At 39.5% G+C, this 15003-nt stretch overlaps 1 protein-coding gene across 2 annotated transcripts in view; it reads left to right on the top strand.

The window, feature by feature from the left end:
* The window catches only part of thada (THADA armadillo repeat containing), a 423827-nt gene that overhangs the window by 199662 nt on the left and 209162 nt on the right, over positions 1 to 15003 (top strand). For both annotated transcript variants that reach the window (XM_078557163.1, XM_078557162.1), the window contains one exon: positions 12168 to 12336. In XM_078557163.1, coding sequence (XP_078413289.1) covers positions 12168 to 12336 — 169 coding nt within the window. The remainder of the gene's footprint in view (positions 1 to 12167; positions 12337 to 15003) is intronic.

The raw sequence follows: 15003 nt of genomic DNA, 5'->3' as shown, positions 1-15003 counted from the left end.
CAATTGCATTTTCAAAAATGTAATCTTTTTACTTGCATTGATACAGACAAAATGGGAAAGGTTCGCGTATCTCTCTATTCTCATTGGAATAATCCTGGTATTCATCCAGCTCCTCCACACTACATGTTGGAATCTGCTGAGTAAAACATTTGTTTTTTCACCTGCTTTCAATAACTGTAATAACTGGTTTTCATTTCTGTGCCCCAGGCTAAAAACCAACCTTTTAACATCAGTCAACAGGGCATCTAGTATTCTAAAACTTCGTGTCACTCAGCACTTTTGCAGTAGTGATTCAACTTGCATTATTAGAATGGGCCATACTAATGAATCCAAAAACATATTTCTTCTTGTGTATGCAATCTGCATGAGACAAAAAAAAATCAAGGATGAAAAAATTGTCATCTAAACATAACAAGTCATACCATTGAATTTTTTTAGAATGTGAAACACTTCAAAGTTAAAAATCCTGCAGGATTTTTACCTTGTCGGGCAGGTGTGGCCTGGGAGCGGACGAGAAAGCAAACGCTGCCTGCAATCGGGCCCCAATGGCGATTTCACGCTGGCTGGCCAATTAACGGCAGCCAGCATGAATCGCGCACTGTGACTCTCAGCACTGCTGGGGTGGGATGGGAGGAGGGTGAGCATGGAGGTTTACACATGCGCGTGGGTGCATGCACTGAAAGCTCCCTGTAGGGACAGAGCTGCCTTAGGGAGCTGAAGATTTATAACATTACAAATAAAGATTTTAAAAATAAGGTAAACATGTGCCCTCATGTGACTCTGTCATGTTATAAATGAAATTTAACCATTTTTATTCTATTTTTAATTAACATCAGAAACCTCATCTGGCCCATGGATGAGATTTCCTCAAAAATCCAAAGGCCTCTTGGCCTTTTTGCCTGCCCGCCAACTAAATGGTATTCCATCGCACACTTGACCTGTGCCTTGTATATAGTGGAAAGGCTTTGGGGAGTCAACTGGTGAGTTACTCATCACACGATTCCTAGCCTCTGACCTGCTTTTTTGGCTACAGGATTCATGTGGCTAGTACAGCTCAATTTCTGGTCAATAGTAACCCCCAGGATATTGATAGTGGGGGATTCAGTGATGGTAATGCCATTGATTGTTATCAGGCAATGGTTACATTCTCTCTTTTGGTGATGGTCGTTGCCTGGCACTTGTGTGGCATGAATGTTACTTGCCACTTGTTAGCCCAAGCCTGGATATTGTCCAGTTCTTGCTGCATTTGGACATGGATTGCTTCAGTATCTGAGGAGTTGTAAATAGTGCTGAACATTGTGCAATCATCAGCAAACATCCCCTCTTCTGATGTTATGATGAAAGGAAGGTCATTGGTGAAGCAGCTGAAGATGGTTGGGCCTAGGACAGTACCCTGAGGAACTCCTGCAGTGATGTCCTGGAGCTGAGATGACTGACCTCCAACAACTACAAGCATTTTACTTTGTGTTAGGTATGACTCCAACCAGTTGAGAGTTTTCCCCCTGATTCCCATTGACTCCAGTTTTCTGCCAGGGCTCCCTGATGCTGCACTCGGTCAAATTCTGCCTTGATGTCAAGGCCAGTCACACTCAACTCACCAGTTCAGCTCTGTTGTGCGTGTTTGAACCAAGGCAATAATAAGGTCAGCAGCTGAGTGTCCCTGGCAGTACCAAAATTGAGCGTCAGAAGGTTATTGCAAAGCTAGTGCCGCTTGATAGCACTGTTGATGACCCCTTCCATCACTTTATTGATGATGGAGAGTCGACTGATGGGGTGGCAATTGGCTGGGTTGGATTTGTCTTGCTTTTTGTGGACAGGACGTACCTGGGCAATTTTTCACATTGCCGGGTAGGTGCCAGTGTTGTAGCTGTATTGGAACAGCTTGGCTGGGGGTGCGGCAAGTTCTGGAGCACAAGCTTTCAGTATTATTGTTAGAATGTTGTCAGGGCCCGTAGCCTTTGCAGAGTCCAATGGTCTTCAGTTGTTTCTTGGTATTACATAGAGTGAATCGAATTGGCTGAAGACTGGCATCTATGATGCTGGGGACTCCGGAGGAGGCAAAGATGGATCATGCACTTGGCAGTTCATCCATTCCTTCATTTCAGCTCCTTGCATACCTCTTCCCATTTGAACCACAAAGTTGTCCTCCTTTCTCCCTTGCTTAGCTGTTACGCATCAAAATTATGTTCCTTTTTGTGTTTCAGTAATTCTGAGCAATTACATTGGACTTTTAAGGTTTTTGTTATTCTTTCATGGGATGTGGGGCGTCACTGGCTGTGCCAGCATTTATTGCACAACACTAATTACCCTTGAGAAGGTGGTGGTGAACTCCCTTCTTGAACTGCTGCAGTCCATGTGGTGTAGGTACACCCACAGTGCTGTTAGGGAGGGAGTTCCAGGGTTTTGACCCAGCATTAGTGAAGGAATGGCAATGTAGTTCCATGATTACACAGGGAGAGATTTCAAAGATTACAGTAGTATAGTTCGTACCTTTGTAATGTATCCAAATATAATTTTATTGAAAATTTTGAAATTAGAGCAGATTAAAATTATGATAAATTTCAGGGCAGGTTTTTAATTTTTTTTAGGTGTGCTACCTGAATCCAAGTTGGCAGATATGTAGAGAGAAACAATACTGGGTCAACTACCAGAGGGGTAGACGCTAAAATTTACTTGTACAAATGTGGAGTCTGATTATTCCAGATTTTAATTGTTGTTGGAGATTTTTTAAAAATGACTTTTTTCTTTCTATCTCTTTTTACCTCTTAATCTCACCTTTCCCTTTCTATTTTGCTAATTGTGCAGAATTTTGCATTGAACTATATAATCTAACCTACACTTCCTGGTTAGACACTGTGTGGCTCAATAAGAATCCTTGAGTCTATTTGATTGAAGAGGCACATTGTTGTTTGTCTTGTTCAGACAGGTCCCAGATTCCCTGCAGAGGATGTTGTGCTGTATCAGACTCCTATAAAACTCCTGAAAAGTCTGTGGCAGCAATGTGTACAATGAGCAGTGAGTACTGTCCATTTGCTGCTGAGTGCAAATTCCGGGCCTTTGCCTCACAATATGCTTCGTTACAAAAGAGCAGATGAATTTTACTTATGTCACATTGAAATGTCTGCAACTAAATTTCATGGACGTGCAGTGATTGTTAGGCAGGCAGACACTTCTGTTCTAGAAGGAAATCCTTCTTGTTCATGAAGGTAGTTGTTTTCGTCACAGAAAACCTGTATGTTACTCACCTTTTATGAAGATGCTGAGTTTTCCAAAATTTAACTACTGTACTTTTCATGGTCAATTATTGGTTTCCATGTAAAACGATAGTTCTTTTCCAGGGTATTATTAAATAGTAACCCTCTGATAACTTAAGCAACATTTTTTGACTTCTAACTTGAACTTTTGTCCTTTGAATTTGTGATAACAAATACAACGCTTTAATTTTGAAATAACAATTGATGATGACTCAAAGAGTTACTCACATTGTGCACTAAAATCAGCAACTTGCATCTACAGTGCAAAACGTTTTGCCTAGAATAAACTTAAGATTTTAATTCTGGACCAATTTTGTAATCATTCTAGTGTAAAAACTCCCCACTCTACCTCATTTGAGCATTACCTATCATAGATTGCTGAATGGCACACCTCTAGTGTGGCCTGTAGAGCTACATAGAGATACCAGTGCTAATAATATATTTGGGTGTGAATAGTTTGATGTCAGCTTGTTGGAATTAGGTCATTGTAAAATGAAATTAGGATAGATATGCTGTTGTGTTTGTCCCATTATGAAATTGCTTTGAAACAAACCAACTATGGTATCCAGTGCATCTCAGGAATTTGAGATTTGAGTCATCTTGCATCAGTGAAGTTTTCTTCCTGCTGACTAGTTTCAGTATTTGTTATGAACTGCAAATGTTGGGAAATAACTACTGTGTGATAACCTGAATGCAAACACCCATTGATTATTTGCTTTTATAATCCATACACCTTGTAGTGTAGTACTGTGCTGAGGATATCTGGTGGTGTTTTTGTAAGAATACAAAGGTGTTTGAATAAGCCCATGAATGAATACCAGTAGAGTGCTGATAATTCTACTCCATCCGACATTGATACCATGATGCTGTTGCAAACCATAACTGCTACAAATAAACTGCAGTAAATGCTTTATTGTAGCTTCTCAAACACTAATAAAAATGTTTCAAAAATCTCAATTGCAAGTAACTATTCCGGATGGTTTTGTGGTGTAATGGATAGCATCCTTGCCTCTGAGCCAGAAGCTCCAGGTTCAAGTTCCACTCCAGGACTTGATGACCAAGGAAGGCTTGTTCATAATGCAGCCAAACAGGTTGAGTATTAACTTGTAAATCCTTTCAACATATGCCAATGGCAGGCGGTAAGAACAGGAGAGATTCCTGGTCATCCATGTGATGGAAAGAAAATTGGACCCTCTACCATCACGATTCATAGCTAGTGATTATTCATGCATTTGAAAGTGTATTTTGTCATAGCAATTCGGACTCCTTGGTGGTGGTGGTAGGGGGTTCTGTTGGTTGGCTTGACAGACGGTGTGGATCAGATTGGCGCCAACTGCATGAAGTTCGATCCCTGTTCCAGCTGCGGTGGATTTGGGACCTACCTCCTTGGTGGAGGTCATGGCGCTGTGGGTCGGACCTGCCTTTGGGAAGAGAACTCGAAGAAGTAGTAGTAACTTTATAGTTTTACATTCTATAGAACTGTTACTTTTTGACCAGTTACTGCTGGAATGCTGGAAAGAACAAAACTTTAATCTAAATAGTACCCTTAATTTAAATAGTGCCTTTAATAATTCTCTGTTTTAATAGCTTGAGAATTATGTATTTTATGTAGACAGTGAATCCGACATGGAAGCTTGGCTTTCACCCCTACTCAGTGTGTTGTTTGTGTCTCTTCTGCTAACAATGTTGGAAGTAAAATGACGCTAAGAAATGAGGTTCAGTGAAATGTTTTATAGTGCTATTTATAGCTTATACTATTTGATTTGCTTATTTTTACATGGTATTTACAGTGCTGAAACAGGGCAAGGCTATGGGGGAACTTGAAAACAAAGATAATTTTAAATTTGTGGCCATTGTGGGAGACAAGTTTAGGGTAGGGCAGGAGATGGGAGGCCTACCAGAAGACCTTTGGTTTAGTCAAGTCTGGAGGTAACAAAGGCAGGGTTGAGGGTTTCAGCTTGAACGAGGGGCAGAATCTGACAATGTTACAAAGGTGAAAGTAGGTAGTCTTAGTGATGACATGCAGATTGTGGCCTTGTCATTCTTACTACCAAAATGTACCATCTTACCCTTAACTATATTGAAATTCATTTGCTAATTACAGACCTATTTCTACATGTATTTACCTTGTATTTTGTCACAACTTCGCTGTATTAACTACACCTCCCAATTATATGTCACCTACAAACTTTGATATTGCCAAATGTTTTGTAAATGATGAACAACAGTCAGCACCGATCCACGTCCCATCTTTTCCCAAGTAAAATGTTTTACTGACTCATGCAATTGGCGTATAAATATTACTTTGTTCTCAGACTTGTGTGTGATCTTTTCAAAGGATTAGAGGTAAAAGTTATTCCAATAGTTTTGGATGAAGGAACAGTTTGTCCCTAATGTTTTGAATAAAGCTTGTCCATTTCCTTGCAGTGTTAAGTACTTACAAAATATAATTGTTGTGAATTGCAGCTGTTGGAAATTAATTAGGCCAGGAATCATTTGGTTATTAGTTATTTACCCGCTGGTTGCTATTTATTTTCCCAACCTTCAACTATCATCAAACTAGAAGTTAATAAGCTCAACAGCTGCTGATAGTACTACTCCACACTAGACCTGGGTACCCCATAACTTTTTTTTTTACCTGTTTCATGTTTACGAACAGTGAGGTGAGCAATGTTAGATTTTCTCATTTTCAATAATGGAATAAAAAAATAGTGCGAGTCAGGAGTAAGGTTTCAATTATTTCTCAGTCTTCCTCATGTTCCCTTCAGGTTTCAACTTTCAGATTGCCTTTCTCGCGCGCTCTCTCTTCTGCTCTCTCATCTTTATTTCCCTTTTTTTTACTTTTTCTCTCCCTGATTTTGTTTATATGCATAGTTGGCTTTGGTCAGTGTGATTTTCCGATTTAACCTATGCATGTAAATTGTAGATAAAAACCTCATTCAATGTTGGTATTACACCAGTTTTATCGTTTTGTTTTCATGCTTAAGACAGCAAAGATATTTTTTCACTTGCACAGCACTCTGAATCAGCAGCAAGTGCTCCCAGATTGGGTATAATGAGGGTCAGATGCAGGGTTAACTCACTCTAAACTTCCCTAGCAATATTTCTTAATCTCAGCTTCAGAAGGGAGTGCTCTCATGCAGTCTCAAGCAAAATTAGTTTGACATTTTTGATCTCACACATCCTTATTATTCTTCTGAAAGAGGTTACCCATTTTGTACTTAAAAAAAAGAACAGTTTTTGCAAAACTAAGTTGAGTTTGACTTCAGTCTGGATGTCTTAAAACCCAAGCTCCAAAGTGGAAAATGTATGTAGCATCCTGTCTTGACCTGATTTTTAAAAAAAAGCAGATATTGGCTTATCACCTGTTGATGTGTGCAGTTTTTTAAATTATATTTAACATAAACAATTGAAAGATAAAAACATTTGTTTTATGTGCAGCTAATTAAACATGTATGATGGACAGTTATGGATACCCAAGAGTGATTACAAGGACAGCACTGAGTAACAGGAAGTGGATCACCACACAGAGCAGGGATTTAGATGTTGTGATATAAACCACAAAAGTCTTGTTTCAATTGAAACTCAAGATTGGAAAACTATCTTACAATCTTTTGATTTTACTTTGATGGCTGATTCGCTCTTGTTTTGATGGGAAAACGGAGTAGGAATTGAGGGCAATAGTTGCATATAGGTTCAGGTGAGACCACCTATGTTTATTGTGTACATCAATGATTTGGATATAGTCCTGAAATGTTTTGTGTCAAAATTTGAATGTGATATAAAAGTAGGAGATAGAGATATTTGGGAATACTAGAAGCCGACATTATGGCAGCATTTCAGATTAATATGGCAAATGTTTTCTAAAAAAAATTGGAATGATCTATTTTATCACAAGAGGAATATAATATAAAGGCCAAGAGCTAATGACAAACCTATATAAAACCTTAAGATGTCAGTCAGACTACCGTGTACAATATTGGGCTGGACAATAAAGGAAGGATATTGAGGCTTTAGAACTGGTATATGGTAGATACACTAGACTGCTGCCTGGTATGAGGAAATACAAAAAAAGGCTTAAATTATTTTGCTTTGTTGGAACAAAGCATATTATGGGACAAAATGATAGAAATGTCAAATTGATGAAAGAATTGAACAGAAGCTCATAGACACAAGTTTAAGTATACCAGCTATGACAGAGGGCAGGAAAAACTTCTTGACACAAAGTTGTAAGGCTGCAGAATTCACTTCCTGGATTGGTGGTTGAGGCAGAAACAATGTCAACATTCAAGCTTAGGTTGGATAGATGGAAGAAAAAAGAGCAAAGGGGAAACAGGGCACATGAATTTTCTTCGACCAATTTTCTTATGTGGAGGATAAATGACTACATACCCTGGTTGAGCCAAATGACCTGTTTCCATGTTGTGACTTGTATGTGTTTCTGTCTATGGATGAGAGTTGGAATAGGAAGCAGAAATTAAATATTTCAAAAGACATCCCAGAAAGTTCTCTATATTTAATCATTTTAAACTTGATGTTTAATTATTATACTACTAATGCACACTAAAGTAGCTCTGTATGACTTATGCAATCCCAGGATTGTCTGCCTTTATGACATATTTAAAAGAGTCCAAACTAGATTACAACATTCATTAGCAAAGTGGATGTGTAACTGAGGGACCATATTTGGTTGTCTCAAACTTGGCAGTGAATAGGTCTGGAGCATGTAGGGGAGAGAGAGGAGGAAGAGAAGGTTGAAGTGGTAAAAATATTAACATTCAAAATTAAACACCAAAAAATTGTTTATGTTTGTCAATCATCTAATGTTCAGTCAAGCAACAGTTATCCATGCATATATCTCACTCATAAGCTTTGTATTACGGTAAAAAGTAATCACTCGAGCATTTTGGAAAGTGCCCTCCTGCAGAGTGTTTTGGATCAAAAACATTTGGCTGCTTTCCCATTTTCCATTATTTATGACTGACTCTTTGGGAAACTGTACACCAGTAAAGGTCGCAGTGCATTTCTAGCCATTCCTGAATACGTAGCTGGTTTTTATTTTAATGCTGAACATTACAGAAGTTGTCAGTGAACAAAAATGTAACAACATTTGGAAAGAAGCGCTGGCTAAATGGAAAATATTGTGCTTGTGATATGGGATTTATCCTTAATGAACTGCATCCCCACTGTTCATCCAGCAAAAGGTGTGCCAGTGCATTGTAAATTAGCATTGGTGAACTTATTAAACCTGCATTTTTTTGTAATAGATACAGACTCAGATATGAAAGTGAATGAATAATCGACAGAATATAATTTGGGGTCACATCAACTTTTTGCTAAAAAATTTGCTGGGTTGTTTTATTATAGTTTTTAATTGACTTTTTATGTGAACATTCATGCCAATGGATGTTTAGCAGTCTTCATGCTGGGGAATGAAACAATTTTTATTATTGGGCACCCATCTCCAAGATCGTGTATAGTGTGATGGATTAGAGAATAAAGTTTTCCCTACATTGCACTAATGATATATCTCAGCTCCATGAAACCTCAGAAGATTGCATCTTATATTTCCACACCATCACCAATACATTTTTTTAAATTGGCAAATAGGTGGCTGCAATTGTTAGTATGAAAACATTTGGAGTTCTTTCTCTTCTTTCCTTCCCCTTTGCCCCATGGCATTACTATTGTATTTTACAATTTTGAACTCCTGCTGCTTGTCAATCAAACCTACTACAAAAGCAAAATCTTGCACATTCTGGAAACCTGAACTATAAACAGAAAAAGCTGGAAATACCCAGCAGGTCTGACAGCATTCCTGGGGAGTGAAAAAGAGTTAATGTTTGTTTTGACGAAAATTCATCAACCTGAAATTGTGACTCTGTTTCTCTCTCCAAAGATGTTGCCAGAACTGCTGTGCATCTCCAACATTTTCTGTGTTTACCATCAAAATCGATCTTTTTAACCTCTTCAGTAACGTCTTCAAAACTTCCTTCTGCTGATCGGCACCCCTTTGTGCATTTCATTTATTAGTTCCCTGCCCCCCAATTTGCAAAGTATATTGGGGCATTTTCTGACATTAATGAATTCAAACTATTGTTACCACAATGCTTGTTCCTCTCTCCACCTTGTCCTGAATAACTGTTTGAAAAGGTTTGCCAGTATCTAAAAAGTTAATGCTTACATGTTCTGTAAAGGAGTAAACGAATCATTCAAGATGTTTTGAAACAAAATAATTAATTGTTGAATAAATTGGAACCCTTGTTAAAAATCCCCTGCAAGTGTTTACATTTGTGCAACAAAAGAATGTTAGCTTCATACTAAAACTGTTTACTTTTTATCTTGATTTCAATTTAAGTTGATCTGTTGTACAGTTTATATCTGACAAACTGTGATTGTAACTGTAAAATTAAGTGTAGTTTAAGGCATGTACTGTACATAGTGAATAGTATGCTTCTGTGCAAAAGGACTGACGCCTTTTTCCTTTTCTCCCCATCACCACACCCTGCTGCCAGACAAAATAGCCCATCTTTCAGGAGTGGTTTATTTTAAGAGCCTGGCCAAGATCTCAAACAAAGGGAATGGTATCCTAAATAAAAACAGGAAATACTGAAAAAACTCAGCAGGTCTGGCAGCAGATGCAGAGAGAAAAACAGTTAACGTTTTGAGTCTGTATGACACTTCTTCAGAGCTGAAGAGAAGTAGAAATGTGATGGGTTTTATGCTGTTGAAGAGAGGGGGTTGAACAGGTGGAGCAAAATAGAATGTCAGGAATAGGTTGGAGCTCAGTAAAGATTAAGTGACAGAGATATCATGGACACAAGACAAAGGGAGTGGTAATGATATTTTAAAGACGAAGGCAGGTGTTAAAGATCAGATAGCAGAATGTGTTAATAACAAAACAAGGGTCATGAGAACAAGTTACAGACTGGCACTTGGGGGCAGGGGGTGAAGGGAAGAGGGAGGTAAAAAAAAATTCAAACTGGAGGATGGAGTTCATGGCCCGAAGTTGTTGAACTTAATGTTAAGTCCAGAAGGCAGTAAAGTGCCTATTCAGAAGATGAGGTGCTGTTCTACTGGTTTGTTTTGGGCCTCACTAGAACATTGTAGCAGGCCGATGTCAGAAATATGAACATGAGAGCAAGATGAAATGGCAAGTGAAAGGAAGGTTGGGCTCAACCTTGCGGACTGAGCGAAGGTGTTCCGCAAAGTGGTCACCCAGCCTGCGTTTAGTCTCCCCAATGTACAGGAGACCGCATTGTGAGCAGCGAATGCAGTAGACTAAATTGAAAGAAATGCAAGTGAATCGCTGCTTCACCTGGAAGGAGTGTTTGGGGTCTTGGACGGTAAAGGGGCAGGTGTTACACCACATGTGATTGCATGGGAAGGTGACGTGACAAGGGGATGAGGAGTTGGGGGTGATAGAGGAGTGGACCAGAGTGTCACGGAGGGAACAGTCCCTACGGAATGCTGACAGGGTAGGTGAGGGGGAAGATCTGTTTCGTGGTGGCATCATACTAGAGTTGGCGGAAATGGCGGAGGATGATCCTTTGAATAAAGAGGCTGGTGGGGTGGAAAGTGAGGACAAGGGGAACCCTTTCATGGTTCTTCAATGGTATCCAAGCCTGAGCTCCAGCTGATGATCAGATTTAAAGCATTGATTCTCTGGGCTGGAGTTTCCTGGCTATGAGTCTTCAGAATACAAATATTTTGGATGGGCTGTCGAGAGCAAATTTTCTAATTGTTCTGATATAAAAGCAGAATATGGTGGATGCTGAAAATCTGAAAGAAAAACTTTAAAACTTGCTTCGGAACTCCAAAGGAAGAGTCATATTAGACTCAAAACGTTAACTCTGTTTCTCTCTCTACAGAAGCTGCCAGATCTGCTGAGTTTTTCCAGCACTTTGCGTTTTTATTTCTAATTGTTCTGCCTTAGATCACATTAATGCTTACATTGAGTGTACAGATATATGTAATGCATCCAAAACACAAAATATGCTCATTTATGCAACACTTCAATTCAGTTCATTGCACCTAGGAAATCAATTGCTTTTTTGGATTTCATTTCAAGAATACAATTAATTAAAAGTTTTTTTGCATTTCAATTTTTCTATTTAACTTCAACTTTAGGAGTTTATAAAAAGTTCTTTGTTTTGAATAAGGCCAAAAAGCTGATAATTTTCTATTTTTTAAAGTAATGAGTGAATCATTTGAAACGTTAAATGAAATATTTAATTGCTTGAAAGCTTTTGCATTGGTAACTAAAGCTGGCTCTGTGCTGCTACAAGTTTTAAATTAACTTAAATTGAAAAGTTAATCTGTTGAACAATTCATGCTGGAAAAATCTCCATGATCGTAACATTAAAATTATATAAAATTTTAGTAATTGTGAAATTGTTGAACAGAGATCTTGGGAAGGCCATGGGGCAGGATGTCACCAAGTATTTATTTCCTGTTTTTGTGATGTTAGGAATTTTTTTTTGCACAAGGCAAACCTTAGTGTGCTCAAAAACAAACCCACACCCTTGGCTTATTTTTATAACCATATAACCAATATTTTTAAGAATCTGTTCTACATTGCTGCAAAATCAATTAACATTTCTGAGCGTGAATGAAATTGTGTATAGTGATAAGGCAGTCATATTCCCCTAATTACAGAGAGCAAATTGAAGTAAATTCCAAAGATCACTATTTTAAAAAATCTACACATCTGATGACAACAAATAAAGCAGTGGGGGGAGGGGGCGTTTATGGCAAGTTTACCAGCATTTTGTCTTTAGCGTTCAACTGTGTTTGTACCCAAATGGTCACAAGTATGCCAGACACATCTTGCAATCATCACTACTCAGCCTAAGATGAGGACTAATGCCCATACTTCTCAGTCAAGTCTATAAAACATTCTGTTTCTTGCAGGTGTGGTCACTCGCCTGTGCACCGATCCCGTGAGATGGCAGCTCGAGCCCTAGTTCCTTTTGTTGCAGTGGATCGTATACTTCCTATGGCACAGTCCTTGCTGGAAACCTTACCTGCACCTACTGACCTATATATACAACAGAACCAAATCCATGGGACGCTGCTGCAGGTAGAGACCAAACATTAAAACCCGAGAGTCTGAAAGAAGCTTTCATTTGTTGGCTAAATTTAAAAATGTGCTCTGGCGACCAAATCTCTTCAAAAGTAATTCAGCTAGTCCCACTCCCCTGCCCTTTCCCTGTACCCCTGCAATTTCTTTCCCTTCAGATGCTTATCTAATTCCTTTTTGAAAGCCACATTTGAATCTACCTCCTCCATACTCATTTCTTCAAGAAGCAGCCCAAGTATATAAATTAGAACCATAGAAAAGTTGCAGCACAGAAGGAGGCCGTTCGGCCCATCTTGTCCATGCCAGCCCGAGGACACCCAGGTGCCCTTTCTAATCCCACCTTCCTGCACCCGGCCCATAGCCCTGCAGCTTATAGCACTTAAGGTACAGATCCAGGTGCTTTTTAAAAGAGTTTAAAGTTTCTGCCTCTACCACCAACTTGGGCAGCGAATTCCAGACACCCTCTACCCTCTGCATAAAAAAAGTTCTTCCTCATGTCCCCCCTACACCTTCTGCCACTTATCTTGAATCTATGTCCCCTTCTAGAATTCTCCATCAAGGGAAACAATTTTATCCTGTCCACTCTATTTATTCCCCTCAATTTTGTACACCTCAATCAAGTCACCTCTCAGCCTTCTTGTTCCAGGGAAAATAACCCCAACTTATCCAATCTCTCCTCATAGGCTACACTTTTCTAACTCTGGCAACATTCTTGTAAACCTCCTCTGCACTCTCTCCAGGGCTATTATGTCCTTCCTGTGATGTGACCAGAACTGTACACAATACTCCAGTTGTGGCCTCACCAGTGTTTTATACAATTCCAACATTATATCCTTACTTTTATATTCTATACCTCTGCCAATGAAGGAGAGCATTCCATATGCCTTCTTTACAGCCTTGTCTACTTGAACTGCTGCCTTCATGGACCTGTGTACTTGTACGCCAAGATCTCTCACTTCATCTACCTCTCTTAGTATGTTCCCATTTATTTTGTAATCCCTGTAACTGTTCGACCTCCCTAAATGTATGACCTCACACTTCTCTATGCTAAAATCCATCTGCCACTTTACCGCCCACTCCACCAACCCATCTATATCGTTTTGGCTATCCTCTACACTATCCACTACTCGGCCAATCTTTGTGTCGTCTGCAAATTTCCCAATCGTGCCCCCCATGTTCACGTCCAAATTGTTAATGTTTACCACAAACAGCAAGGATCCCAACACCGAGCCTTGTGGAACACCACTTGAGACAACTTTCCATTCGCAAGGGCATCCATCGACCATTGCCCTTTGGTTCCTGTTACAAAGCCAACCTTTTATCCAGTTTGCCATATTACCCTGTATCCCATGGGCTTTTACTTTCCTGACCAATCTGCCATGTGGGACCTTGTCAAATGCCTTGCTAAAATCCATGTATACAACGTCCACTGCACTACCTTCATCAACCCTTCTTGTCACTTTCTCAAAGAATTCAATCAAATTTGTGAGGCAAGACCTTCCTTTAACAAATCCATGCTGACCATCCCTGACGAGTCCATGCCTTTCCACATGACAGTTAATCCTATATCTCAGGATTGATTCTACTAATTTGCTCACCACCAATGTAAGACTAACTGGCCTATAATTGTTTGGCATTTCCTTTGATCCCTTTTTAAACAATGGAACTACATTTGCATTTCTCCAGTCCTCCGGTACCTCCCCTGTATCTAGTGAAGGTTGGAAAATCATCCCCAGAGCATCTGCTATCTCCTCCCTGACTTCCTTCAGCAGCCTCGGAAACAATCCATCTGGCCCTGATGACTTATCAACCTTCAAGGATTTCAACCCTTCGAATACTTCCTCTCTCTTTATGACTATCCCGTCCAATACCTCGCAGTGTTCCTCCTGGCCTACTACATCTACATCCTCCCTTTCCTTCGTAAACAGAGACAAAATATTCATTCAAAACCCTTCCCACAGCCTCTGCATCTACACACAATTTTCCATCTTCATCTCTGATAGGTCCAACTTTTTCCTTAACTAACCTTTTAGCATGATTGTAATGGTAAAACATCTTTGGGTTATCTTTAACTTTACTTGCTAATCTTTTTTCATGCCCTCTCTTTGATTTCCTTATTTCCTTTTTTACTTTGCCCCTGCACTTCCTACATTCGTCTAGGCTATCTGCAGTGCTTAGTTCTTTGTGCCTATCGTACGCTTTCTTTTTCTGTTTGATCTTCCCCTGTATTCCTCTAGACAACCAGGGAGGTCTAGATTTGGCAGTACCACTCTTATTTTTGTCGGGGACATGTCTACTTTGTACAATTAGGATCTCGTTTTTTAGTGCTTCCCACTGGTTTTCCAGTGTTTTATCTTCCAGCAGTGCTGTCCAGTCCACCTCAGCCAAGTCCCTTCTCATTTCTGCAAAATTTGCCTTCCCCCAGTTCAAGACTTTTACTCCTGCCTTATCTCTGCCCTTTTCCATGGTAATGCTAAATCTAACTGAATTGATCACTGTCCCCGATATGGTCACCAACTGTCACTTCACCCACTTGCCTTTCTTCGTTCCCCAAAACTAGGTCTAGAATTGCATCTCCTCTCATTGGGTTTGTCACTAATTGGTTGAAAAAATTCTCCTGGACACACTGCATGAAATTTTCTCCCTCAGTGCCCCTTATATTGTTTG

The sequence above is a fragment of the Cetorhinus maximus genome, chromosome 14, assembly GCF_964194155.1.
Source record: "Cetorhinus maximus chromosome 14, sCetMax3.hap1.1, whole genome shotgun sequence".
Classification (NCBI taxonomy): Eukaryota; Metazoa; Chordata; class Chondrichthyes; order Lamniformes; family Cetorhinidae; genus Cetorhinus; species Cetorhinus maximus.
The sequence above is the reverse complement of the archived record's forward strand: the minus strand, read 5'-3'. Positions and strand labels throughout refer to the sequence as shown.